Genomic DNA, 27145 nt, shown 5'->3' with positions numbered 1-27145 from the left:
AGTCTGCACCGACCACAATCCCACCCAGGCCCTATTCCCACAATCCCACATATTTACCCCTACAAATCGCCCTGACACTAGGGTCAATTTAGCATGGCCAATCAACCTAACCCGTGCATCTTTGGACTGTGGGAGGAAACCGGAGCACCCAAAGGAAACCCACGCAGACACGGGGAGAATGTGCAAACTCCACACAGACAGTGACCTGAGGTCAGAATTAAACCTGGGTCCCTGAAGCAGTAGTGCTAACCATTGTGCCACCATGCCGCCCCTTTATGAGATTATAAGAGGTTGGTAATTGTCTGCCATCTGTTCTTCATCATTTGCTTTGCTGCTGGTCTTAAAGCGTCTGGGTTATTTGATATGATGCAGCATCCAACGATTGCTCAAAATCTTAGATCTATTACAGAGATCTATGGATTTATGAATCTTAGAAATCTCTACAGTGCAGAAAGAGGCCATCCGGCCCATTGAGCAGCATGGCCATTCCACCTAACCTGCACATCTTTGGACTATGGGAGGAAACTGGAGCATCCGGAGGAAACCCACACACAGGGAAAACGTGCAAACACCACATAGACAGCTACCCAAGGCCAGAATTGAACCCGGGTCCCTGGTGCTGTGAGGCAGCAGTGTGCCAGTGTGCTGCTCCTATAGCATAGTGGGAGCCTATTTGGCCACTGTCTTGTGTATCGTTGCTCTGGACCTCATCATTTGTATATGGAGAAAGCCCAAAGAAAATCAAGTTAAAAAGGTAATAGTAATGGATAGTAATGGACAAGGACGAGTGTTGTCCTAAGGGTAGGGTGCTAAATTGGGGGAAGGCTAACTATAGCCGGATTAGGCAGGAATTGGTGGCCGTTGATTGGGAGAAGCTGTTCGGGGGTAAGTCCACATCTGGCATGTGGGAGTCTTTTAAGGAACAGTTAATAAGGCTGCAGGACAGGCATCTGCCTGTAAAAAGGAAGGATAGGAAAGGTAGGATTCGAGAGCCGTGGATAACCAGGGAAATTGAGGATCTGATCAAAAAGATTGGGTGGGATTGTGGCCAGTGCAGACTCGATGGGCCAAATGGCCTCCTTCTGCACTGTAGGGTTTCTATGGAAAGAGAGGCGTACGTTAGGTCCAGGCAACTGAAAACAGATGGAGCTCTGGAGGAATACAGAGAGAGTAGGAAAGAACTCAAACGGGGAGTTAGAAGGGCAAAAAGAGGTCACGAAATGTTCTTGGCAGACAGGATTAAGGAGAACCCTAAAGCATTTTATTCATATGTTAGGAATAAAAGAGTTGTCAGGGAAAAAGCCAGACCTCTCAGGGACAAAGGAGGGGAATTATGCTTAGAACCCAAGGGAATAGGGGAGATCCTAAATGAATACTTTGCATCGGTATTCACAAAGGAGAGGGACTTGTTGACTGGGAGTGTCTCAGAGGGAGGTGTTGACCCGTTGGAGAGAATCTCCAATACAAAGGGAGGAAGTGTTAGGTATTTTAGGTAACATTAAAACTGACAAATCCCCAGGGCCTGATGGCATCTATCCTAGACTGCTCAGGGAGACAAGAGATGTAATTGCTGGGCCTCTGACGGAAATCTTTGTCTCTTCGTTGGACACAGGTGAGGTCCCCGAGAATTGGAGGACAGCGAATGTGGTACCATTATTTAAGAAGGGTAGCAGGGATAACCCGGGTAATTATAGGCCAGTGAGCTTGACATCCGTGGTAGGGAAGTTGTTGGAGAGGATTCTTAGAGACAGGATGTATGCGCATTTAGAATGGAACAATCTCATTAGTGACAGACAGCATGGTTTTGTAAGAGGGAGGTCGTGTCTTACAAATTTGGTGGAGTTTTTTGAGGAAGTGACAAAAATGGTTGACGAAGGAAGGGCCGTGGATGTCGTCTATGTGGATTTCAGTAAGGCATTTGACAAAGTCCCTCATGGCAGGTTGGTTAAGAAGGTTAAGGCTCATGGGATACAAGGAGAGGTGGCTAAATGGGTAGAAAACTGGCTTGGCCACAGGAGACAGAGGGTAGCAGTCGAAGGGTCTTTTTCCGGCTGGAGGTCTGTGACCAGTGGTGTTCCGCAGGGCTCTGTACTGGGACCTCTGCTATTTGTGATATATATAAATGATTTGGAAGAAGATGTAACTGGTGTTATCAGCAAGTTTGTGGATGACACGAAGATGGCTGGACTTGCGGATAGCGATGAACATTGTCGGACAATACAGCAGGATATAGATAGGCTGGAAAATTGGGCGGAGAAATGGCAGATGGAATTTATTCCAGATAAATGCGAAGTGATGCATTTTGGAAGAACTAATGTAGGGGGGAGTTATACAATAAATGGCAGAGCCATCAAGAGTATAGAAACACAGAGGGACCCAGGTGTGCAAGTCCACAAATCCTTGAAGGTGGCAGCACAGGTGGAGAAGGTGGTGAAGAAGGCATATGGTATGCTTGCCTTTGTAGGACGGGGTATAGAGTATAAAAGCTGGAGTCTGATGTTGCGGCTGTATAGAATGCTGGTTAGGCCACATTTGGAGTACTGCATCCAGTTCTGGTTGCCGCACTACCAGAAGGATGTGGAGGCTTTAGAGAGAGTGCAGAGAAGGTTTACCAGGATGTTGCCTGGTATGGAGGGTCTTAGCTATGAGGAGAGATTGGGTAAACTGGGGTTGTTCTCCCTGGAAAGACGGAGAATGAGGGGAGACCTAATAGAGGTGTACAAAACTATGAAGGGTGTAGCTAGGGTGAACAGTGGGAAGCTTTTTCCCAGGCCGGAGGTGACGGTCACGAGGGGTCACGGGCTCAAGGTGAGAGGGGCGAGGTATAACTCAGATATCAGAGGGACGTTTTTTTACACAAGGAGTGATGGGGGCCTGGAATGCGCTGCCAAGTAGGGTGGTGGAGGCAGACACGCTGGCATTGTTTGAGACTTACCTGGATTGTCACATGAGCAGTCTGGGAATGGAGGGAGACAAACGAATGGTCTAGTTGGACCAAGGAGCGGCACAGGCTTGGAGGGCCGAAGGGCCTGTTTCCTGTGCTGTACTGTTCTTTGTTCTCTTTGTTCTTTGTAAGAACTGTTGTTTTTCGTCCCATATATATGCATTTGTTATCAATATCTTTAAGTTCTTCAACTCAAGTATCTCTCCAAATTTCTTTAATAACTATTCATGGAATAAGTTTCCAACATCATTTCTGGTAGATGTTCCAAATCTTGCTCATTTTTGAGTGCAAGTTTCTTTTTATTTGTTAATGGGATGTGGATATCGCTGGAAAAGTCAGCATTATGACCTACAGAGAAGGAAATCTGCCATTCTTACCCGGTCTGACCTATATGTGACAGCAATGTGGTTGGCACTTAAATACCCTCTAAAATGACTTGGCAAGCCAGGGCTCCTGCCCTTGAGAAGATGGTAATGAGCCGCCTTCTTGAACTTCTGTAGTCCATGAGGTGTAGATTAGCAAGGGGGCTCCAGGATATTGACCCAGCAACTGTGAAGGAACGGTGGTATATTTCCAAGTCAGGATGGTGAGTGACTTGGAGGGGAACTTCCAGGTGGTGGTGTTTCCATGTATCTACTGCTCTTGTCATTCTGGATAGAAGTGTTTGTGGGTTCGGAAAGTGTAGTCTAAGGAGTCTTGGTGAGTTTCTGCAATGTATCTTGTAGATAGTACACACGGCTGCCACTGAGTGTCGGTGGTGGTGGGAATGTTTGTGGATGGGATGCAAATCAAGCGGGTTTTGTCCTAGATGGTGACATGCCTCTTGTGTTGTTGGAACTGCACCCATCCATCACACTCTTGATTGTGCCTTGTAGATGATGGACAGGCTTTGGGGAGTTGCTCACTGCAGGATTCCTAGCCTTCACCTGCTCTGGTAGCTAAAGTATTTATATGGCTAGTTGAGTTCAGTTTCTGGTCAAGGGTTAACCCAAGGATGTTGATAGTGGGGGATTCAGTGATGGTAATGCCATTGAATATCAAGGTTAGATTTTCTCTTGAAGATGTTACTTGCCACATGAGTCCAATCCTGGATATTGTTCAGGTCCTGCTGCATTTGGGCCTGGACTGCTTCAAATGCAGCAAGACCTAGAAAATATCCAGGCTTGGGCTCACAAATGGCAAATAACATTCATGTCACACAAATGCCAGGCAATGATCATTAATTAATCCTGTTTCATTACACATTACCATTCTAAAACAGCCTATTCTCTGATTGGAACAAATTGTGGAATGAAGGGACTGTCACAAATACATTATGAACTTGTCCTCTCATCTATGTTTGCCAATTTGGTTTGACCAATATCTGAAGATTAACATCACCCATGTTTAATGTAGTACACTATTACAAGCCTCATTATTTTACACCTTATACTCTGCCCTACAGTGTATGAGCTACTCTCACCAGTGACTGATTGGCCTTGTTATTTCCTATCTCTACTCAAACTGATTACCGGTTCATGGCATTTTAATGATCTATTTATCTTGTTTTCCAAATTTCTTTGGAACTCTACTGTTTCGATGTTTCAGCATTTAGCAAGAACGTTTTTAGGTCTGGCATTGAAGTATTTGTTACAAGAAAACTGATTTTTGTATGTTCTTAATCAACATTCTCACACAGAACATATCACACAGGATAGATCCAAACACACCTTCTTTTTGTCACAATCGTCCAGGTGGTTCTGTATGAACTGGACACTGGCAGTGAAATCTGATGAGTTAAATTCATATGGAATACACCATCCCAGTGGACCAAACTTCCGGCGTTCCTAACATTTCATAGGAAGTAAAAATAAAAGGCTTAATCACTTCCATTTCACTTATTTTGTAAATTCAAAATAAATCATATTGAACGAGTTTCCAGTATTAAGTGATGACTGGACTTTGCACTTGGAAGGTAAGTGATCTTTAAATTGACAAGCATTCTGAAAATATTCAGATGCATTAGAGTACATGATCCTGTAGAAAAAGAACTCTTCTGCACTCAACAGTATAGAGATGTATTTTTCAGACCTTATACTTTAATCTTTACATTAATTCACAGTCCAGCTTTTTGAATCAGTGGAGCATCTGAATATCTGCTCTACTATTTCAAAAGGCTAAAATCTATTCAGCTCTAGTTGTTGACGGGCTGTGCTTTAGATTCCCATTATGAATGCTTGGCTGAATTCCATACTCACTAATGGATTTAGCTCAGCAGGGGTTATTGAGCTCTCTTTTCATTGACTATTTTATGAACAGTTAATAGGATTTAAAATGTTTTGAAGCCTGTCTGTATATTTTCAAAGTTTTATGAACAAGTTAGAGCAGTTTTCCAAGTAGAGTTTGAATGGCTGTGTGTTTAATTGACAGATGGGTTCCTATGTGGAATAGTATTTTTGTCGAGGTTTTTGAATGCCTGTTTGTTTATTTTTTTTCCAGTTTTATTAACATGTCAAAGATGATCAGAAAGTGGGAATAATATAGAACAATAGATTCAAGACTCTGTTGGGAGTTGTCCACAAATTTCCTGATATTTGAAATGTAGTGGGCAGGATTTATAAATACAAAGATCAGACAGAAACAAAGGCTGGAATTTTACCAGCCCGCCCGCCACAGGGATCGGAGTGGGCAAGAGGTGGACCATGGAAAGGTCCTTTGACGGTTTCAGGACAGGTGAGGCCGTAAAATCCCACCCAATATGTTATAATGGGAGATTTAAATCTTTCACTTTATCTGAGAGAAGCAGGACAGCTCAAGTAGTAAAGGTAATTCATTTTTAGAATCTTTTTTTGGACCAATTGTTTGAAATGAGGCATGATTTGTGCTTCCAACCTGGTGGAAACTAGGCCAGGAAGTTTAACTTTATTTATTAGTGTCACAAGTAGGCTTACATTAACACTGCAATGACGTTACTGTGAAAATCCCCATGTTGCCACACTCCGGCGCCTGTTCAGGTACACTGAAGAAGAATTTAGCATGGCCAATGGACCTAACCAGCATGAAAGAAATCGGAGCACCTGGAGGAAACCCACGCAGACATGGGGAGAACGTGCAGACTCCACACAGACAGTGACCCAAGCCAGGAATTGAACCCGGGTCCTTAGCGTTGTGAGGCAGCAGTGCTAACCACTGTGACACTGTGATGGTGGCGCTCAGGGATTAAGTACAATTTGGAGCTGGAAGAGGACCAAACAGATTTATTCTAAACTTTTCTTTAACTTTGCTTGTGGTGCCAGGAGGATCTGGAATGCTCTTCTGGACTCCATAAGATAGATTTGTTATGACACTGGTGCCCTCCCAAGCCCCTTCCCTGCAACTTCATCTCTTTCCAGCTATTGGTTCTATGGTGCTGGCTGGTGGCTTTCTGGCTCCCTTAGTGCTGTCCACCACCAACCAGTTTTGGCTTTCTGTTTGTTTGAGTAAGCTACATCAGCTTCCTCGCTCAGGACAGAAATAAAATTGCAGTTTGGCTCAATGATGCATGTTTAAAGAAGCACCCCGATTACTTTCGGTAAGCATCGCTGCATCCTGCTCAGAAAAGCAGGTTAAGTAGAAGATAGTGGAGTGTCAGTGAATGCTAGAAACCCACAGCTTTTGCTATATGAGATCACCTCTTAAGTTCCACAACATGAAATCTCTTGCCTTCAGGGATATGGTCAACCCCACTTACTGAATTAATATAACTGGAATAAATGATCAGGGTACAGCGCAGTCAGCCCTGGCTTCTATTACCTGGACAGTGGTGTGCAGGAAAGCGACTGCATACAGTAACGGTTTCCACATGGGCAGGTTTGAATATTCTATTTGGTCTTGAGAGATCCCGGTAAATGTTCTTTTCAGTCCTGCCCGCACTCCCTGAGGAGGCTCATTGGTGTACTTAATGGATGTCTGCAAAATAGACAATGAAAATTTCAAGAGCAAGGTACTACAAATTCTGAAAATCTTCAGTAAAAATACTGGAAACACAAAGTAGATCGGGGACAATCTGTGGAGAGAGAAAAATCAAGTTAACGTTTCAGATTGGTGACCCTTTGGGAATTTTTAAAGAGTGCGATCCAGGGCGAGGAAGAGAACTCGTGGGCTCTGGTGCTCTTTCTGTTTATGCGTCCCATCCCTCTCTTAATCCTCTCCCTCACATCCTTTAGGCACACAGAATGGGAACCCACAGTCACAGTGGGGTTGAATTATTTATACAGATTTAGCAAAACCTCTTGGATTTTGTACTCTATAAACCCATTGAAAGCTCAGGTATGATACTTTACAACCACAGCTTTGTCAGACAATTACACACTACCTGGTTATTCACATTATACAACCAGCTTTGGCCATGCTCTCACTCTCCTGTACAGGTGCTTCAAGTGAATTGGTTGATGCTAATTTACTGGAAGGTTTTCCTATTTTTTAAACTCGGAAGTGAAACCAGGAGTTATGCATTAATCAAACGTTTGTAACTGTTATAGATATTCTCATTTGTACATGGGATCCTTGCCTGCAGTGCTTGCTAGGCTCAACTCTATTGAATGTTGCTGTCTGGATCTTTCATAAGACCAGGTTCAAAAAAGCAAAGCTGGTTGCATCATGAGTTACCAGGTTGTGTGTAATTGCCTGACAAAGCTGTAGTTGTAAAGTATCATATCTGAACTTTCAATGGGTTTACAAATAGAGACGGGAATCAGTCTGGTGAACCTTCACTGCACTCTCTTGATGGTAAGCATATCCTTTCTTAGATGTGGACATCAAAACTGTACACAATACTCCAGGTGTGGTCTCACCGAGGCCCTGTACAGTTGTGGTAAGTCATCCTTATTCCTGTACTCAAATCCTCTTGCAATGAAGGCCAACATACCATTTCCCTTCCTAACTGCTTGCTGTTCCTTCATAGTTGCTTTCAGTGATTGTTGTACAAGGACACCTAGGTCCCTTTGTACATCAACATTTTCCAATCACCATTTCAATAGTACTCTGCCATTCTGTTTTTCACACATAATTCAATCCAGGTAAGGCCATAATTCTCAAATTGCCAGGACTGTTCCAGAATCTAGAATTTTGGAAGATGACAACCAATACATTCACTATTTCCATGGCCACCTTTAATATCCTGGGATCTAGATTATCATGCCCTGATGAATTATTGGCTCTCTCTCCCATTAATTTCTCCAACACTATTTTTTAGTCATACTAATTTCCTTCAATTCTGCCTGTAAAGAGGAAGTAAGAAGTTTAACAACACCAGGTTAAAGTCCAACAGGTTTATTTGGTAGCAAAAGCCACACAAGCTTTCGGAGCTGCAAGCCCCTTCTTCAGGTGAGTGGGAATTCTGTTCACAAACAGAGCATATAAAGACACAAACTCAATTTACCATGAATAATGGTTGGAATGCGAATACTTACAACTAATCAAGTCTTTAAGAAACAAAACAATGTGAGTGGAGAGAGCATCAAGACAGACTAAAAAGATGTGTATTGTCTCCAGACAAGACAGCCAGTGAAACTCTGTGGGGGTTACAAATAGTGTGACATGAACCCAATATCCCGGTTGAGGCCGTCCTCGTGTGTGCGGAACTTGGCTATCAGTTTCTGCTCAGCGACTCTGCGCCGTCGTGTGTCACGAAGGCCGCCTTGGAGAATGCTTACCCGAATATCAGAGGCTGAATGCCCGTGACCGCTGAAGTGCTCCCCAACAGGAAGAGAACAGTCTTGCCTGGTGATTGTCGAACGCTCGACAATCACCAGGCAAGACTGTTCTCTTCCTGTTGGGGAGCACTTCAGCGGTCACGGGCATTCGGCCTCTGATATTCGGGTAAGCGTTCTCCAAGGCGGCCTTCGCGACACACGACGGCGCAGAGTCGCTGAGCAGAAACTGATAGCCAAGCTCCGCACACACGAGGACGGCCTCAACCGGGATATTGGGTTCATGTCACACTATTTGTAACCCCCACAGAGTTTCACTGGCTGTCTTGTCTGGAGACAATACACATCTTTTTAGCCTGTCTTGATGCTCTCTCCACTCACATTGTTTTGTTTCTTAAAGACTTGATTCGTTGTAAGTATTCGCATTCCAACCATTATTCATGGTAAATTGAGTTTGTGTCTTTATATGCTCTGTTTGTGAACAGAATTCCCACTCACCTGAAGAAGGGGCTTGCAGCTCCGAAAGCTTGTGTGGCTTTTGCTACCAAATAAACCTGTTGGACTTTAACCTGGTGTTGTTAAACTTCTTACTGTGTTTACCCCAGTCCAACGCCGGCATCTCCACATCATGTAAAGAGGAAGGACAGGAAAGGTAGGATTCGGGAGCCGTGGATAACCAGTGAAATTGTGGGTCGAATCAAAAAGAAAAAAGAGGCATACATGAGGTCCAGGCAGCTAAAAACAGATGAAGCACTGGAGGAATACAGAGAAAGTAGAAAATAACTCAAACAGGGAGTTAGCAGGGCAAAAAGGGGTCACGAAATGTCCTTGGCAGACAGGATTAAGGAGAATCCTAAGGCATTTTATACATACGTTCGGAACAAGAGGGTTGTTAGGGAAAGAATCGGACCTCTCAGGGACAAAGGAGGGGAATTATGCTTAGAACCAAAGGAAGTAGGAGAGATCCTAAACGAATACTTTGCATCAGTATTCACAAAGGAGAGGGACATGTTGACTGGTAGTGTCTCAGAGAGATGTATTGACCCGTTAGAAAAAATCTCAATTACAAGGGAGGAAGTGTTAGGTTTTTTAAGAAACATTCAGACAGACAAATCCCCAGGGCCAGATGGCATCTATCCTAGACTCCTCAGGGAGGCAAGAGATGAAATTGCTGGGCCTCTAACAGAAATCTTTGTCTCTTCACTGGACACAGGTGAGGTCCCAGAGGATTGGAGGATAGCAAATGTGGTCCCGTTATTTAAAAAGGGTAGCAAAGATAACCCGGGTAATTATAGGCCGGTGAGCTTGACGTCCGTGGTAGGGAAATTGTTGGAGAAGATTCTTAGAGATAGCTTTCTGCGCATTTAGAACTGAATAATCTTATTCGCGATAGACAGCATGGTTTTGTACGAGGGAGGTCATGCCTCACAAATTTGGTTGAGTTTTTGAGGAGGTGACAAAAACTATTGACAAGGGAAGGGCCGTGGATGTCGTCTATATGGATTTTAGTAAAGCGTTTGACAAGGTCCCTCATGGCAGGCTGGTGCAAAAGGTTAAATCTCACGGGATAAAAGGTGAGCTAGCTAGATGGGTGGAGAACTGGCTTAGCCATAGAAGACAGAGGGTAACAGTGGAGGTGTCTTTTTCCGGTTGGAGGTCTGTGACTAGTGGTGTTCCGCAGGGCTCTGTACTGGGACCTCTGCTGTTTGTGATATATATATAAATGATTTGGAGGAAGATGTAGCTGGTGTGATCAGTAAGTTTGCGGATGACACAAAGATTGCTGGAGTTGCTGATATTGATGAACATTGTCAGAGAATACAGCAGGATATAGATAGGCTGGAAAATTGGGCAGAGAAATGGCAGATGGAATTTAATCCAGATAAATGGGAAGTGATGCATTTCGGTAGATCTAATGTAAGGGGGAGCTATACAATAAATGGCAGAACCATCAGGAGTATAGACACACAGAGGGACCTGGGTGTACAAGTCCACAGATCCTTAAAGGTGGCAGCACAGGTGGAGAAGGTGGTCAAGAAGGCATATGGCATGCTTGCCTTTATTGGACGGGGCATAGAATATAAAAGTTGGCATATGATGTTGCAGCTGTATAGAACATTGGTTAGGCCACATTTGGAATACTGCGTCCAGTTCTGGTGGCCACACTACCAGAAGGACGTGGAGCTTTGGAGAGAGTACAAAAAAGGTTTACAGGATGTTGCCTGGTATGGAGGGTCTTAGTTATGAGGCGAGATTGGGTAAACTGGGGTTGTTCTCCCTGGAAAGACGGAGGATGAGGGGCAACCTAATAGAGGTGTATAAAATTATGAAGGGCATAGATAGGGTGAACAGTGGGAAGCTTTTTCCCAGGTCGGAGGTGACGAACACAAGGGGTCATGGGTTCAAGGTGAGGGGGGCAAGGTTCAACACAGATGTCAGGGGGATGTATTTTACACAGAGGGTGGTGGGGGCCGGGAATGCACTGCCAAGCAAGGTGATTGAGGCGGACACGCTGGGATCGTTTAAGACTTATCTAGATAACCACATGAACAGACTGGGAATAGAGGGATACAAACGAATGGTCTAGTTGGGCACATGAGCGGCGCAGGCTTGGAGGGCCGAAGGGCCTGTTCCTGTGCTGTATTGTTCTTTGTTCTTTGTTCTCACTGGACCCTTGCTTCCCTAACATTTCTGGGAAATTATTTGTGGCTTCCTTGATGAAGACAGAACTGAAGTAGTTGTTTAAATGCTCTGCCATTTCCTTGTTTTTCATTATCAAATCTGTCATTTTGGAAATTTTCCTTCACTGGTTTTATTTTTAAACACTTATAGAAGTTTTTACAGTCCATTTTTATGTTTCTTGCAAGTTTACTCTCATACTTTATTTTTCTCCCCTTAATCAAAGTCTTGATACTCCTTTGCTGAAATTTGAACTTTTCCCAGTCCTCAGGCTTGCTTTTTCGAGCAACTTTAGATTACTTCTCTGTGGATCTAATACTATCCTTCATTTATTTTATTAGCCATGGTTGGGCCACTTTGCCTGTTGAGTTTTTGAACCAAAAAAGGATGTATAACTGTTACAATGTGTATATTCATTCCTTAAATATTTGCTATTGCCTATCCACCATCATGCCTTTCAATGACATTGTCCAATCTATCACAGCAAACTCACCCCTCATATCTTCGTAGTTTATTTTGTTTAGGTTTAAGATCCCAGTTTCAGATTGGATTATTTCAGTTTCAGCCCTAATAAAATATTTAGAAATCTTTCAGTTTTGCTGTAGTGGTTGGGTTCCCTGAGTGCAGGACTCACTGATCACACATTGATGCCTCATGTGACAATCAAGACGCTCTTAGATCAGCATGAAAATAGCAAGAAGCTCAGTCATCTGTTAAAGCTTTGAAATAGCTAAACAAGTGGCCAAGGTTAATAAGATAGCAAAATCTTAGCCATCTAGCAAAACTTTGAAATAGTCAAACAGATGGCTCAGTTGAATTTCAAGGAAAAGATAGAACCATAGAAATGTTATGTATGGCACAGAAGACCATTCAATTATATCTGCACTGGTTGAAATAAAAAACTAGCTGCCCATTCTAAACTCACCTTCCAGCACCCAGTCTGGAGGCCTGCAGATTACAGCATCTCAGCTACACAGCTATCTTTTAAATGAGTTGAGGGTTTCTGCCTGAACCACCAGTCTGGGCAGCAAATCTTTCACCCTATGAGTGAATTTTTTTTCCTAATGTCTCCTTTAATCCTTCTACCAATCATCTTAAATCTATGACCTTTGATAATTTACTTTCCTGTTCCCTCAATCCCTTACAAGACCATAAGACATAGGAGCAGAATTAGGCCATTTGGCCCATCGAGTCTGCTCCGCCATTCAATCATGGCTGATATGATTCTCATCCCCTTTCTCCTGCCTTCTCCCCTTAACCTTTGATTCCCTTATTGATTAAGGACCTATCTATCTCTGCTTAAAGACACTCAATGGCCTGGCCTCCACAGCTCTCTCTGTGGTATTGAGTTCCACAGATTCGCCACACTCTGGCTGAAGAAATTCCTCCTCATCTCAGTTTTAAAGGAGCGTCACTTCACTCTGAGGTTGTGCCCTCGAGTTCTAGTCTCTCCCACTAGTGGAAACAGCCTATCCACTTCCACTCTATCTGGGCCTCTCAATATTCTGTAAGTTTCAATTAGATTCCCCCTAATCCTTCTAAACTCCATCGAGAATAGACCCAGACTTCTCAACCGCTCCTCATATGACAAACCCTTCATTCCTGGGATCATTCTTAGAATTCTGTACATTTCAATCATGTTACCCCTCAGACTCCTCTGTCCCAAAGAACAAAGAACAATACAGCACAGGAACAGGCCCTTCGGCCCTCCAAGCCCGCGCCGCTCCCCGGTCCAGGATTGAATCCTGAATCCAGGATCCCCGCCCAATTTTCCAGCCTATCTACATACCAATATCCTATCCACCGAGCTGTCCCTCACAGCTACGATGCTTTGTTCATTACAACCTATTAACTCACCCCCACCCCCCCATTCCAGACCATGTGATCTCCAGGGAGAGGCGAAAACCCAGAGTGAAAAACCCCAGGGCCAATATGGGGAAAAAAAATCTGGGAAATTCCTCTCCGACCCCCTGAGGCAATCGAAACGAGTCCAGGAGATCACAATGGCCCTGATCGGGAAATGCTTCCCAACCCTAGTCATTTCCACTTCCACGAACACCATATGAATTCCCTGCCCCCGAGACAGGTTCCCAACTATCCGCAGTCTCGCTCTGTACTGGCACCAGCAAGATGATCATAGAATGAAGCCAAAGAAAACAACCACAGCCTATTTATGATATAAGTGGACATATTAGTGAGAGGCAACATGGTTTTGTGAAGAGGAGGTCGTGTCTCACTAACTTGATCGAGTTTTTCGAGGAAGTGACGAAGATGATTGATGAGGGTAGGGCAGTGGATGTTGTCTACATGGACTTCAGTAAGGCCTTTGACAAGGTCCCTCATGGCAGACTGGTGCAGAAGGTGAAGTCGCATGGGATCAGAGGTGAGCTGGCAATGTGGATACAAAACTGGCTCGGTCATAGAAGACAGAGGGTGGCAGTGGAAGGATGCATTTCTGAATGGAGGGCTGTGACAAGTGGTGTTCCTCAGGGATCAGTGCTGGGACCTTTGCTGTTTGTAATATATATAAATGGTTTGGAGGAAAATGTAACTGGTTTGATTAGTAAATTTGTGGACGACACAAAGGTTGGTGGATTTGCAGATAGTGATGAGGACCTTCAGAGGATACAGCAGGATATAGATCAGTTGGAGTCTTGGGCGGAGAGATGGCAGATGGAGTTTAATCCGGACAAATGTGAGGTAATGCATTTTGGAAGGTCTAATATAGATAGGAAATATACAGTAAATGGCAGAACCCTTAAGAGATTGATAGGCAGAGGGATCTGGGTGTACAGGTACACAGGTCACTGAAAGTGGCAATGCAGGTGGAGAAGGTAGTCAAGAAGGCATACAGCATGCTTGCCTTCATCGCCCAGGGCACTGAGTTTAAAAATTGGCAAGTCATGTTGCAGCTTTATAGACCCTTAATTAGGCCGCACTTGGAATATAGTGTTCAATTCTGGTCGCCACACTACCAGAAGGATGTGGAGGCTTTGGAGAGGGTACAGAAAATATTTACCAGGATGTTGCCTGGTATGGAGGGCATTAGCAATGAGGAGAGGTTGTAGAAACTTGGTTTGTTCTCACTGGAATGACGGAGGTTGAGGGGCGACCTGATAGAAGTCTACAAGGTTATGAGAGGCATGGATAGAGTGGACAGTCAGAAGCTTTTTCCCAGGGTGGAAGAGTCAATCACTCGGGGGCTTAGGTTTAAGGTGCGAGGGGCAAGGTTGAAAGGAGATGTACGAGGCAGGTTTTTTTACACAGAGGGTGGTGGGTGCCTGGAACTCGCTGCCAGGGGAGGTAGTGGAAGCAGATACGATAGTGACTTTTAAGGGCCGTCTTGACAAATACATGAATAGAATGGGAATGGGGGGATATGGTCCCCAGAAGGGTAGGGGGTTTTAGTTAAGTCGGGCAGCATGGTCAGGCTTGGAGAGCCGCAGGACCTGTTCCTGTGCTGTAATTTTCGTTTTTCTTTGTATTTCCAAATCAGAGTGGTGAGTGACTTGGAGGGGAACTTCCAGCTGTTGCTGCATTTGTCCTTCTAGATGGCAACAGTCATGGATTTAGATGGTGTTGCACAAGGAGGCTGAATGATTTGCTGCAGTGCATCTTGGTGATGGTACACACGGCTGTTCCTGTGCATCAGTGGTGGAGGAAGTGAATATTTGTGGAAGGGATGCTAATTAAATGGTTTGCTTTGACCTGGATGGTGTTGAGCTTCTTGGGTGCTGTTGGAGCTGCACTTATTCAGTTAAGTGGATGGTATTCCATCATACTCATTTGTGCCTTGTAGATGGTGGAAAGGCTTTTGGGGGATTAGGAAGTGAGTTACGTGCCACAGGATTCCTAGCCTCTGATCTATTCATGTAATTCAGTTGAGTTTCTGGTCAATGGCAACTCTTGGGATGATGGTGGGGATTCAGCAATGACAATGCCATTAAATATAAAGGCGCGATGATTAGATTGTCTCTTGTTGGAGATGGTCATTGTATGGCACAAATGTTATTTGCCGCCTGTCAGCCCAAGGCTGGTTATTGTCCAGGTCTTGTTGCATTTGGACATGAACTGCTTCAGTATCTGAGGAGTCGCAAATGATACTGGACATTGTGCACTCATCAATGAACATCCCCACTTCTGACCTTATTATGATGGAAGGAAGGACACTGATGAAGCAGCTGAAGATGGTTGGGCCTTGGACATGACTGAGGAACTCCTGCAGAGATGCCCTAGAGCTGAGCTGTTTGACCTCCAACAACCACAACCATCTTCTTTTGTGTTTTATGCCATACTCCATCAACTGCTGCCTTAATGTGAGGGGCAATCTCTCTAACCTCACCTCAGAATTCAGCTCTTTTGTCCATGTTTGAACCAAGGTTGTAATGAGGTCAGTAGTTGAGTGACTCTGACAAAACTTAAACTGAGCATCAATGAGGTGGTTATTGCTGAGCAAGTGCCACTTGATAACACTGTTGATGACCCCTTCATCACTTCACTGATGATCAAGAGTAGACTGATTGGGCGGTAATTGGCCGGATTGGATTTGTCCTGCTTTTTGTGCACAGGACATAGCTGGGCAATTTTCCACATTGCCAAATAGATGCCAGTGATGTAGTGTACTGGAACAGCTTAGCTGGGGGGGGGGGGGGGTGCGGCAAGTTCTGGAGCACAAGTCTTCAGGACGGTTGCTGAAATATTGTCAGGATCCATAGACTTTGCAGTATCCAGTGCCTTCAGCCATTTCTTGACATCAAATGGAATGGAGTGAATCAAATTGGCTGAAGACTGACATCCTTAATGCTGAGGACCTCCAGTGGATACTCTGTGGATTGCACACTCTAATGCATCTGAAAGTATTTCCCTCAAAATGCAATTCTTTGTCTTGATAGCTTGCCAAGTGTCAGGAATAACAACATGTCAAAGACTTTATTTAATGGTTACTTGTCTTCTCAAAGTAAATCATTATTCACTGTATGAAAAACATATATAAAATATGATTCAGCATTTCATTCTGATATATAAAATTGGGAAGATCTTTTGAATTTACCATGCATATGATGGGTTGTAATTCTAAACCACAGTTCTCCCATGGTTCACGGAATATCTAAGCTGCTGTGAATGCTGTCACATTTCAACACTGTCCTGACTGCAGGAAAATTGCAGAAGGTCTGATCAGCCCATTTCTGCAATCAAGCCAACAACACGGAGGCTGTAGAATGTGGGCTCAGGACCCACCACCTCACCTCCCGTCCCCTTATCCCACCTCACTGAAAATTGCCGACAATGAAATTGGGGTGGGAATTCCTGAATCTTGTCCATTTGATATCCTGTCCTCATGGAGTACAAAAGCAAGGAAGTTCTGTTGAAACTTTATAAAACACTGGTTTTGCCTCAACTGGAGTACTGTCTCTGGTTCTGGCCATCACACTTCAGGAAGGCATTGCAGAGGGTGCTGGAAAGGTTGACAAGGATGGTTCTGGGAATGAAGGAGTTCGCATAAGATTGGTGAAGCTCTTTAGAGAACAGAAGGTTGGATAGCTGACCTCTTTGTCCCATCCACAATAAAGGAATATCTCTTACTGACTCCCTTGGCCTCCAGCTTGGCATCTCGGAAAGAGACTTCCGAGTGGTCATGATGGTGAAAGGTCATCAATTTGAAATGTGAACTCTTTCTCTTTCCACAGATGCTGTCTGACCTGTTGAACATTTTCAGCATGATCCATTTTGATACTGGGAGAACACTTCTGATAATTGAATAGTTTGATGTGACTGTTGAATTTCAGTTGAGAAGGCAGAGTGTATCTCAGTTAATAACTTATCGACAAAGTGAGAGCTGCAGGATTGTAGCATTTCCACAGCCAAAATAATGTTCTTAAGTCTCTGGGGTGAGACGTAGCCTTCTGACTCTGAGGAGAGATTGCCATCACTCAAGGCCAGTAGAGAAAAGGTGGCTAGGATTTAAGGGACCTAAAGAGCCTCAACCTTGTAATCCTGGGTGAGAACTGATGAGGAATTGATTTTGCCTTCCCACTGACATTAACATGTAGCCCGAGGTGAAGGGGCAGCCAGCAACAGTGCCACAAGGACAAGAAGAGATGACAATCTAAGTTGTTGAGGTGAAATGTCAGTAGGTTTCACGGGCAGATTTTGCCTCATTCTCCACCACTATCCTGTCCTAACCCAGCGAGATTGCAGAGGTAAATCCAGCCTAAGAATTCAGCAGGATTGATCCTCATGGCTAGTGTTTTAAAAATTAGATTCCATCACGGATTAATAAGCAGAATAGGTGAAGATTTCTGCAGCAGGATTACTGTTTAAAAACGAGAACTTGTTAGCCCTGATTTTTTTTGTAACTCCGACGTACAGGGCCCAGTGACAGGCCTGACACTGCTTCAGGTCCTTGCTGATTCCTGGAGTTTCGGCGTTGACTTGTCAGGGACAGAACTTCCAGCAGATAGCAGCCAGGCAGGGGCTCTGTACGCCGGGAGAGTGTTCCTTTGATTTTACCTCTATCCCACTCTTGGCCTTTGAAAATATCACCCATGCCGCTTGTGGCAGAGATGCCTTCATAAGGATGAATTTGATCACTAACAGTGAGGTTCAGATTACACAAGCAGCTTTGATCCTTTAAGTACTCATAATTTAGGAAACAAATTACTCGATCAGTTCCAAACATGGAGGCAATCTGATAGTTTGTAGCATAAATACTAACCTGTAGCAATGTGATCGGGAACCTCGGATGTGGTTCGGTGGTTATCCACACTCGGAAAGAGTCGTGCACATTCTCACTTGTCAATAAGGTCTCTAACAACTCATTCATGAATTCCAATCCTAAGTGACAGTTCTGTAGCAAAACCCATCCACCCTGAGATGTGAGAAAGAACAGTTAGTTTATCCAAACTGTGGAAAGTCCAGTATATCTCAGATAGTTTAATCAATTGCAATTTACCTCTTAAATCATAGTCATAGAGGTTTACAGCATGGAAACAGGCCCTTCGGCCCAACTTGTCCATGCCACCCATTTTTAAACCCTGAATCTAGTCCCAATTGCCCGCATTTGGCCCGTATCCCTCTATACCCATTTTACCCATAGAACATAGAACATAGAAAGCCACAGCACAAACAGGCCCTTCGGCCCACAAGTTGCGCCGATCACATCCCCACCTCTAGGCCTATCTATAGCCCTCAATCCCATTAAATCCCATGTACTCATCCAGAAGTCTCTTAAAAGACCCCAACGAGTTTGCCTCCACCACCACCGACGTCAGCCGATTCCACTCACCCACCACCCTCTGAGTGAAAAACTTACCCCTGACATCCCCCCTGTACCTACCCCCCAGCACCTTAAACCTGTGTCCTCTCGTAGCAACCATTTCAGCCCTTGGAAATAGCCTCTGAGAGTCCACCCTATCCAGACCCCTCAACATCTTGTAAACCTCTATCAGGTCACCTCTCATCCTTCGTCTCTCCAGGGAGAAGAGACCAAGCTCCCTCAACCTATCCTCATAAGGCATGCCCCCCAATCCAGGCAACATCCTTGTAAATCTCCTCTGCACCCTTTCAATGGCTTCAACATCTTTCCTGTAATGAGGTGACCAGAACTGCGCGCAGTACTCCAAGTGGGGTCTAACCAGGGTCCTATAAAGCTGCAGCATTATCTCCCGACTCCTAAACTCAATCCCTCGATTAATGAAGGCTAGTACGCCATACGCCTTCTTGACCGCATCCTCCACCTGCGAGGCCGATTTAAGAGTCCTATGGACCCGGACCCCAAGGTCCTTCTGATCCTCTACACTGCTAAGAATGGTACCCTTCATTTTATACTGCTGCTCCATCCCATTGGATCTGCCAAAATGGATCACTACACACTTATCCGGGTTGAAGTCCATCTGCCACTTCTCCGCCCAGTCTTGCATTCTATCTATGTCTCGCTGCAACTTCTGACATCCCTCCAAACTATCCACAACACCACCTACCTTGGTGTCGTCAGCAAACTTACCAACCCATCCCTCCACTTCCTCATCCAGGTCATTTATGAAAATGACAAACAGCAAGGGTCCCAGAACAGATCCCTGGGGCACTCCACTGGTCACTGACCTCCATGCAGAGAAAGACCCCTCCACAGCCACTCTCTGCCTTCTGCAGGCATGTAACTGTCTAAATGCTTTTTAAAAGACAAAATTGTACCCGCCTCCACTACTACCTCTGGCAGCTTGTTCCAGGCACTCACCATCCTGTGTGTGAAAAAATTGCCCCTCTGGACCCTTTTGGATCTCTCCCCTCTCACCTTAAACCTACGCCCTCTAGGTTTAGACTCACCTACCTTTGGGAAAAGATATTAACTATCGAGCTGATCTGTGCCCCTCATTCTTTTATAGACCTTTATAAGATCACCCTCAACCTTCTACGCTCCAGAGAAAAAAGTCCCAGTCTATGCAGCCTCTCCTCATAACTCAAACCATCAAGTCCAGTAGCATCCTAGCAAATCCCCTCCACACTCTTTCTAGTCCAATAATATCCCTTCTACAACAGGGTGACCAGAACTGTGCACAGTATTCCAAGTGCAGCCCCACCAATATCCTGCACAACTTCAACAAGACGTCCCAACTCCTGTATTCAATGCTCCGACCAATGAAACCAAGCATGCTGAATGCCCTCTTCACCACTCTGTCCATCTGTGACTCCATTTTCATGGAGCTACGAACATGTAACCCCAGATCTCTCCGCTCCGTAACTCTCCCCAACGCCCTACCCTTAACTGAGTAAGTCCTGCCCTGGTTCAATCTACCAAAATGCATCACCTCACATTTATCTAAATTAAACTCCATCTGCCATTCGTCAGCCCACTGGCCCAATTGATCAAGATTTATTTAATCATATTTAATTCATGTTGATTCTGGATTTTAACGTACAGTAACTAAGATTTATTTTTATTAATTCATCGAGAGCTTCAGGTTTTTAGGTGTCCAGATCACCAACAACGTGTCCTGGTCCCCCCATGCCGACACTATAGTTAAGAAAGCCCACAAACGCCTCTACTTTCTCTGAAGGCTAAGGAAATTTGGCATGTCAGCTACGACTCTCACCAACTTTTATATATGCACCATAGAAAGCATTCTTTCTGGCTGTATCACAATTTGGTATGGCTCCTGCTCTGTCCAAGACCGCAAGGAATTACAAAAGGTTGTGAATGTAGCCCAAACCATCACGCAAACCAGCCTCCCATCCATTGACTCTGTCTACACTTCCCGCTGCCTGGGCAAAGCAGCCAGCATAATTAAGGACCCCACGCACCCCGGACATTCTCTCTTCCACCTTCTTCCGTCGGGAAAAAGATACAAAAGTCTGAGGTCACGTATCAACTGCCTCAAGAACAGCTTCTTTCCTGCTGCTGTCAGACTTTTGAATGGACTTACCTTGCATTTCATTGATCTTTCTCTACACCCTAGCTATGACTGTAACACTACCTTCTGCACTCTCTCGTTTCCTTCCCTATGAATGGTATGTTTTTGTCTGTATAGTGCACAAGAACAATACTTTTCACTGTATGCTAATACATGTGACAATAATAAATCAAAATCAAATCGTGGGACATGGGCGTCGCTGGCTGGCCAGCATTTATTGCCCATCCCTAGTTGCCCTTGGAGGGCAGTTGAGAGTCAACCACATTGCTGTGGCTCTGGAGCCACATGTAGGCCAGACCAGGTAAGGACGTCAGATTTCCTTCCCTAAAGGACCTTAGTGAACCAGATTGGTTTTTCCGACAATCGACAATGGTGTTTCATGGTCATCAGTAGATTCTTAACTCCAGATTTTTTTTATTGAATTCCACCATCTGCCGTGGCGGATCTGGGTCCCCAGAACATTAGCCGAGTTTCTGGATTAATAGTCTAGCGATAATACCACTAGCCCATGGCCTTCCCTATTATTGAGTGTTTACTTTGTCTGACTCTTGTACAGTACACATTCTTTTGTTTTAAACTTTGACTGTTGTGGTTTTATTCTTTCTCAATAACTGGGATTTCAGATTACTTATTTTCTTGAAAAAAATCTACTGGTTTCTACCCAGATAATAACAAAACTGTTTTGGGGGGAGGGGGGAGGGGGGGGGGGGTGCGGGGGCGGGGTGGGGGGGGGGGTCTCATCCAGGGCTGGAAAACTTTATCAATGAGAAAGAAAAAAAATGGATAGGCTGGGTTGTTTTCCATGGAACAGAGCAGGCTGAAGGTTAACTCAATTGACCTGCAGAAAAATATCAGGAGTGCAGATAAAGTACATAGGGATGATTTATTTACCTCAGAATGGAGGTCAAAAACCAAGGGATATCGATTTCAAATTATTAATTCAACAGAAGATGAGGAAACATTTTTTCACCCTTTAGGTGACAGGATCTTGAACTCTAAAGGTGGTAAACTCTCACCACATTTAAAAAGTACTCAATACCTACTTGGCTCTACTCAAGAACTGTGATCTGCAGAACAATGGACCAAGTGCAGGAAAGTGGGATTAGACTGGATAGCTATTCATCATAATGGCTCCAACAGCTTTCTCCTGTGTTGTAAATTTTCTTTGACTTCTTTGGACAGGTGCGTGGAATGGCAAGGGTATGTGTAGATGAAATTTAACAAAGGTAAATGGAAAAATGATTGAGGGATGAATACTGATTAGGAGACCCCTGCTTTCCTTTGAAATAGTGCTGTGGGATCTTTTAGAGCCACATGAGAAGGCAAACAACTCCTTTAATTAATGGTTCACCCAAAAAATGACACCCCTGATAGTGCAGTTCACTGCTGAAGTGTCAGTTTAGACTACTGCGCACAAGTGCTGGAGTGGGTTTCACCCAAAACCAATGGACCCAGAGGTGAGTGTCCTTCCTACTGAAGATTCAGGAAAACTCCCCGCTGTGCCCTTGCTAAATGAGAGTGCTTGAAAATTGAATTCAAGACATGAGAACAAGCATTCTAGAGGATGTGCCTCATCTTGAGGAGTACAATGCTCATGGAAGTCTTTGAAAAATTCAAAATGGGAGATGGCTGATTTGACATGAAATTGATGATTGACATTCATATGAACTGATTTTCTGACCTGATGCATAGACAGTGCCACCAACTTTCTGGCATGAACCTCTTGTCCCTGACCCATGGACATGGCCCTACAATCTAAAGAAAACATATTGGTTACCATTGCACAGAGCTTTCTTCAGTCTTGCATTATATTTATTCCATACAGAAAGATCGACTGCATCTAACACTAAAATAGTCAATGCTGACTAAAGTGTTTTACTGGTGATGGTGCTGTGACAGTAGTTTAAACCCATGGTCCTCAGCTCATTGTCTGCTGATACTTCATCCTGAGCCATTTCCTTGACAATATTTTATTGTAGTGGTGTTTTACCATTGCAAGATCTCAGGAGCAGGGCACGGTAGCAGGCCCTGAGTCTAACTTGGCTAGAAAAGGAATTGAACTTATTACTATTGATGTCATTCTAGACGACAAGCTAGCAATCTAGTCAACTGCGCTAACTTCCCCCCAAAGCTGATGTCAAAATTTGAGATTTAACGAATACCGGGAAGATTCGTCTATGGTCTCCTTTCACAAGAACCACTCAAAGATGGAATGAGATAAATGAGGTCAGAATGGGAATTTGAGCTTCCCACCTCAATTTCCCATTCACTCACTGGCTAGCATGTGGCACTGGAAGAATATGGTGCTTTGAGGAAGGCTCCAGGGAACATGTCAAAGACTTTAAAATGAACATTTATTTCAATTTCAGCAACTCTCCAAGAAGATAGAACTTCCTGCTACCTCCCAATCTCCATTGGAACCAGAATAAGCCAGCCTGAAGCTCAGGATATAGCTGCAGAGGCCACCATTAACAACACATCTTCCTCCATTCAAACTAGCCCCTGCCAGGGGATGGCTGATGGAATTGGACAAACATGCTGCCTCTGTGTCATGCTGAGAAGGGGGCAAGGGAAATACATCCTAAATATGTATTGGTCTTTCACCAGCCATTCCCAGTATAAATAAAAACAGAGAAAGACTATAAATCTAGCAACAAAAAAGCCACATTTACATACTGGAAAGAGAAAGAAATCAGAAATATGAGAGACAGACAATAAGGAAAAACAGAAAAGGGATAATGAAGATTAGCAAAAGGAAGAGAGATCCACAAATAGAATTGCTGAATTATATTTCAGTGTATGTTACCAAGAGGACAAACGTGTGAGCCGTTGCTAGTTATATGCCAATTAAGTTCTACAGCTGCCTATTAAGGATTGAGCAATATAGTATGTGACAATGATAAAAGGAGTTTGCACTTCCCAAGGTAAACTATTTATCTGATTTCTGGGTAGAAATACAATAAAAGACAATGAGCATAGTTAAAGTAGGATAGACAGCTAAGAGATAGATGAGTTTGCTGAGGAAAAGTATCCATATAAAACACTGACCCTGTTCTGATGCGAACTAAGTTGGGAACAAATATAAAAAATCATGATAGTGATTTTCTCCATTGACAATCTGGGGTTTCCTCTCGGCATATGTAAAAATTGTAATTGAACATAAATATGAAATATTCTAAAGAAACACGTGGAATGCTAACAGATTGCAGTTGTATTCACTACAAAGACTACCCATACCAATTTCAAGCTTCTTGGCCAGTCCTTCAATCTGATTGCTTGGATCAGAGCCCATGGACAGGAAACAGATCAGAGGAGTTTGTGTGTCACTTTCTTCCCAGGTTGTCTCCAGGTTTAGAATCACCGGTTCTGCATATTTCGCTCCCATTGCATCAGAAATGTAGTTTCGAGCTTGTGACAGAGTTCTGTCAGGGCACCATGACCTGAAAATTCAAAGTAATCATGAAATCAAAGACATTTAAATTAAACTGTTGGTCATCAAAAACTGAGTATTGCTGAAAAATAGAGATTTTTTGTCAAAGCTTTTCATCTTGCACTGATTAGGACATTCGGAAGAATACAAGTAGGGGAAATCAACAAATTTGTATGTGTGAGAAGAGAGTGCTTATTGGTTGGTAAGTGGTTAGTAGAAGTGCTGTCAAGGAGAATGTAACAGTTGATGGTGACTGACAGTTAACTGTTAAGATTTGTTTTAAATTTAAAACAGGCAGCCTGACCCTTGTAGTATCTCACCTGATGAGCAATAGTTTGCAGAATGAATCTAAAGAATCACTGTATCCATGAGGAATTATTGCTTCTTCTGGAGCATTAGCATCAAACCAGACTTTCCAAACCTTCTCATTCTTAGTTACCTGTAACCATACCCCAAACCATAAAAATCAACATTCAGAAATTCAAGACAAATTTACTTTGAAAGCATTGTGAATTTCATAGTTATTGGGCTGACATTCCAGCCCTTCTGCCTGGTAGAATGAAGATGATACCACTTCCAAATTGGAAGGCATTACATTTGTCTTCCATTATTACTGTGGCAATATTCACTGGGTATGCTGTCACTCTCCAGAGACAGGCAGAAGACATATTTAAGGTGGAGTTTTGGAATTCGATGGTTTCAATAGGACCCTGATTGGTATTTTTGGACTGAACTGGTTAGAGTGAGTGTCATGCAATATCTGGCCAGTATGAAACCGGTGGCCCAAGAAGACCTGAAGGAAAAATTCCACATTCTTTATGTCAGGTGGCAAGAGTTCCTCCCAGTCCCACAGGACATGCCTTAATCATATACAAGAATAAGAGATGGGGACACTGTCAGGAGATGGAGAGGGCAGAGTATCAGGTGGAGGAGGAGGAGGGAGACAGTCAGTGGAGGAGGGACAGAGAGTCAAAGATGAGATTCATCTGCCAAGTCGGTCTATTCCGCCAGTCTGTCTATGCCTTCTTGAATTATGTTGCTATTCTCCTCACTGTCCACAATATTTGCAAGTGTAGAATTTTATGTTGCCCTGCTGGCAGGGGTGGTGGTTGTAAAGTTTATCTAATGACCTTCACACTGGATTCCTCTCTGCCCCGAACTCACCACATTGTTAGGCTGAAGGGGGTGAGGCCAAAACAGGCAGATCCATCCTTGCCTCTTGAGGCTCCTCAGTGCCACATTATTGACCACTCAAGGGCTGTTTCCATCCAGCCACAATTGTCAGGCTGCTGGGAGGGGTTCAGGGGCTGAGGAAGCCCAAAATGTAACACTGTTCAGGCCTCTGAAGTGGGAGGCAGGGGGCTTTGGGGAATGTGGGGTTGCACCTTTATGAGCATCCTCCTTTTAACATCGGGTGCTCCCTTCCTCCACCAAAATGACCCATGCAAGTCCTCCCACCACCCCTGACCTCTCCACCAACACCCATACTTCCTTCTGCTCACTCCCTGACCCGCACCTGGGCTTCATTCTATCTGGTCCTGGATTCCTGGCACTTGTAGTCTGGGGACTGCCTGCAGTCCCAATCCTTACCACTTCAGCTTCTGGCACCTCAGGGACCAAAGAGCCGCCGGCCAGTCTGATTGGTGGGCAACTCTCTGAGGCTGAACTTCCTCCCAAATGAGGGGCAGAAGTCCCACCTCGTTGGACTGGGACGCAGGCAATATCAGTGAGGATGGAGATTGTGTTCTCTGCCCACTACTCAGATGGTGGGAAGGCAAACCCTGCTATCCTAAAGCATTCGCGCACATATTGTGTCATCCTTATTTATTCTGCTAGTTACATCCTCAAAAAACTCCAACAGTTTTGTCAAATACGATTTCCCTTTCATTTGTCCATGTTGACTCTGTCCAATGCTATGAAGATGAGGCAAACTTTTCTCTCAGAGCATCGTGAGTCTTTGGAACTCTCTTCCTGAAGGGGGTGGAAGCAGAGTCTTTGAATGTTTTCATGACAGAGGGGGATAGATTCTTTGTAAGCATGGGATGTGGACATTGCTGGCAAGGTCAGCATTTGTTGCCCCTCCTTAATTGCCCTTGAACTGAGTGGCTTGCTAGGCCATTCCAGAGAGCATTTAAGAGCTAAGTACGCTGCTGTGTGTCTGGAATCACATCTAGGCCAGGCCAGGTAAGGATGGCAGGTTTCCTTCCTGAAAGGACATTAGTGAACTAGATGGGCTTTTATGACAATCAACAATAGTTAGTCAAAGAATAGTCATAGCACAGATTAATTCCACCTCCCAGAGTGCCTGGTTCCACTACAGTTTGCTTATTGCAGCAGCAGGCCCACAGCAGACGCCATCTCCTTGCCCCTTTACTCAACCCTGGAACACCTGGATAACAAAGACACTTATGTCAGACTCCTATTTATTGATGACAGCTCAGCCTTCAACACCATTATTCCCACGAGACTCACCTCCAAACTCCGTGGCCGAGGGCTCGGCTCCTCCCTCTGTGATCCTAGACTTCCGAACCCACAGGCTGCGACTAATAAGGATAGGCAATGACACCTCCTCCACACCAGTGCCCCACAAGGTGGGGTCCTCAGCCACTTACTATATTCTTTATACACCTATGACTATTTTAAAAAAAATTCATTCATTGGACATGGGCGTCGCTGGTTGGCCAGCATTTATTGCCCATCCTCGTTGCTCGAGGGCAGTTGAGAGTCAACCACATTGCTGTGGCTCTGGAGTCATATGTAGGCCATGCCATGTAAGGATGGCAGATTTCCTTCCCTAAAGGACATGAGTGAACCAGATGGGTTTTTCCGACAATCGACAATGGTTTCACGGTCATCATTAGATTCTTAATTTCAGGTATTTTTCATTGAATTCAAATTCCACTTCTGCCATGGTGGAATTTGAGCCTGGGTCCCCAAAACATTAGCTGAGTTTCTGGATTAAAAGTCTAGCGATAATACCATTAGGCCATCACCTCCCCAAGATGCACTGCAGCAC

General features: G+C 44.3%; 1 protein-coding gene across 1 annotated transcript in view; it reads right to left on the bottom strand.

Moving 5' to 3' along the window:
- LOC144493945 (dynein axonemal heavy chain 8-like) overlaps positions 1 to 27145 on the bottom strand; it is a 1745965-nt gene that overhangs the window by 250805 nt on the left and 1468015 nt on the right. Inside the window, exons 84-89 of the mRNA XM_078213522.1 lie at positions 24450 to 24568; positions 23937 to 24139; positions 22381 to 22454; positions 18008 to 18160; positions 6716 to 6871; positions 4654 to 4770 (exon numbers count right to left, since the gene is read on the bottom strand). Coding sequence (XP_078069648.1) covers positions 4654 to 4770; positions 6716 to 6871; positions 18008 to 18160; positions 22381 to 22454; positions 23937 to 24139; positions 24450 to 24568 — 822 coding nt within the window. The remainder of the gene's footprint in view (positions 1 to 4653; positions 4771 to 6715; positions 6872 to 18007; positions 18161 to 22380; positions 22455 to 23936; positions 24140 to 24449; positions 24569 to 27145) is intronic.

This window comes from Mustelus asterias, chromosome 5 (genome assembly GCF_964213995.1).
Source record: "Mustelus asterias chromosome 5, sMusAst1.hap1.1, whole genome shotgun sequence".
Lineage (NCBI taxonomy): Eukaryota > Metazoa > Chordata > Chondrichthyes > Carcharhiniformes > Triakidae > Mustelus > Mustelus asterias.
The sequence above is the reverse complement of the archived record's forward strand: the minus strand, read 5'-3'. Positions and strand labels throughout refer to the sequence as shown.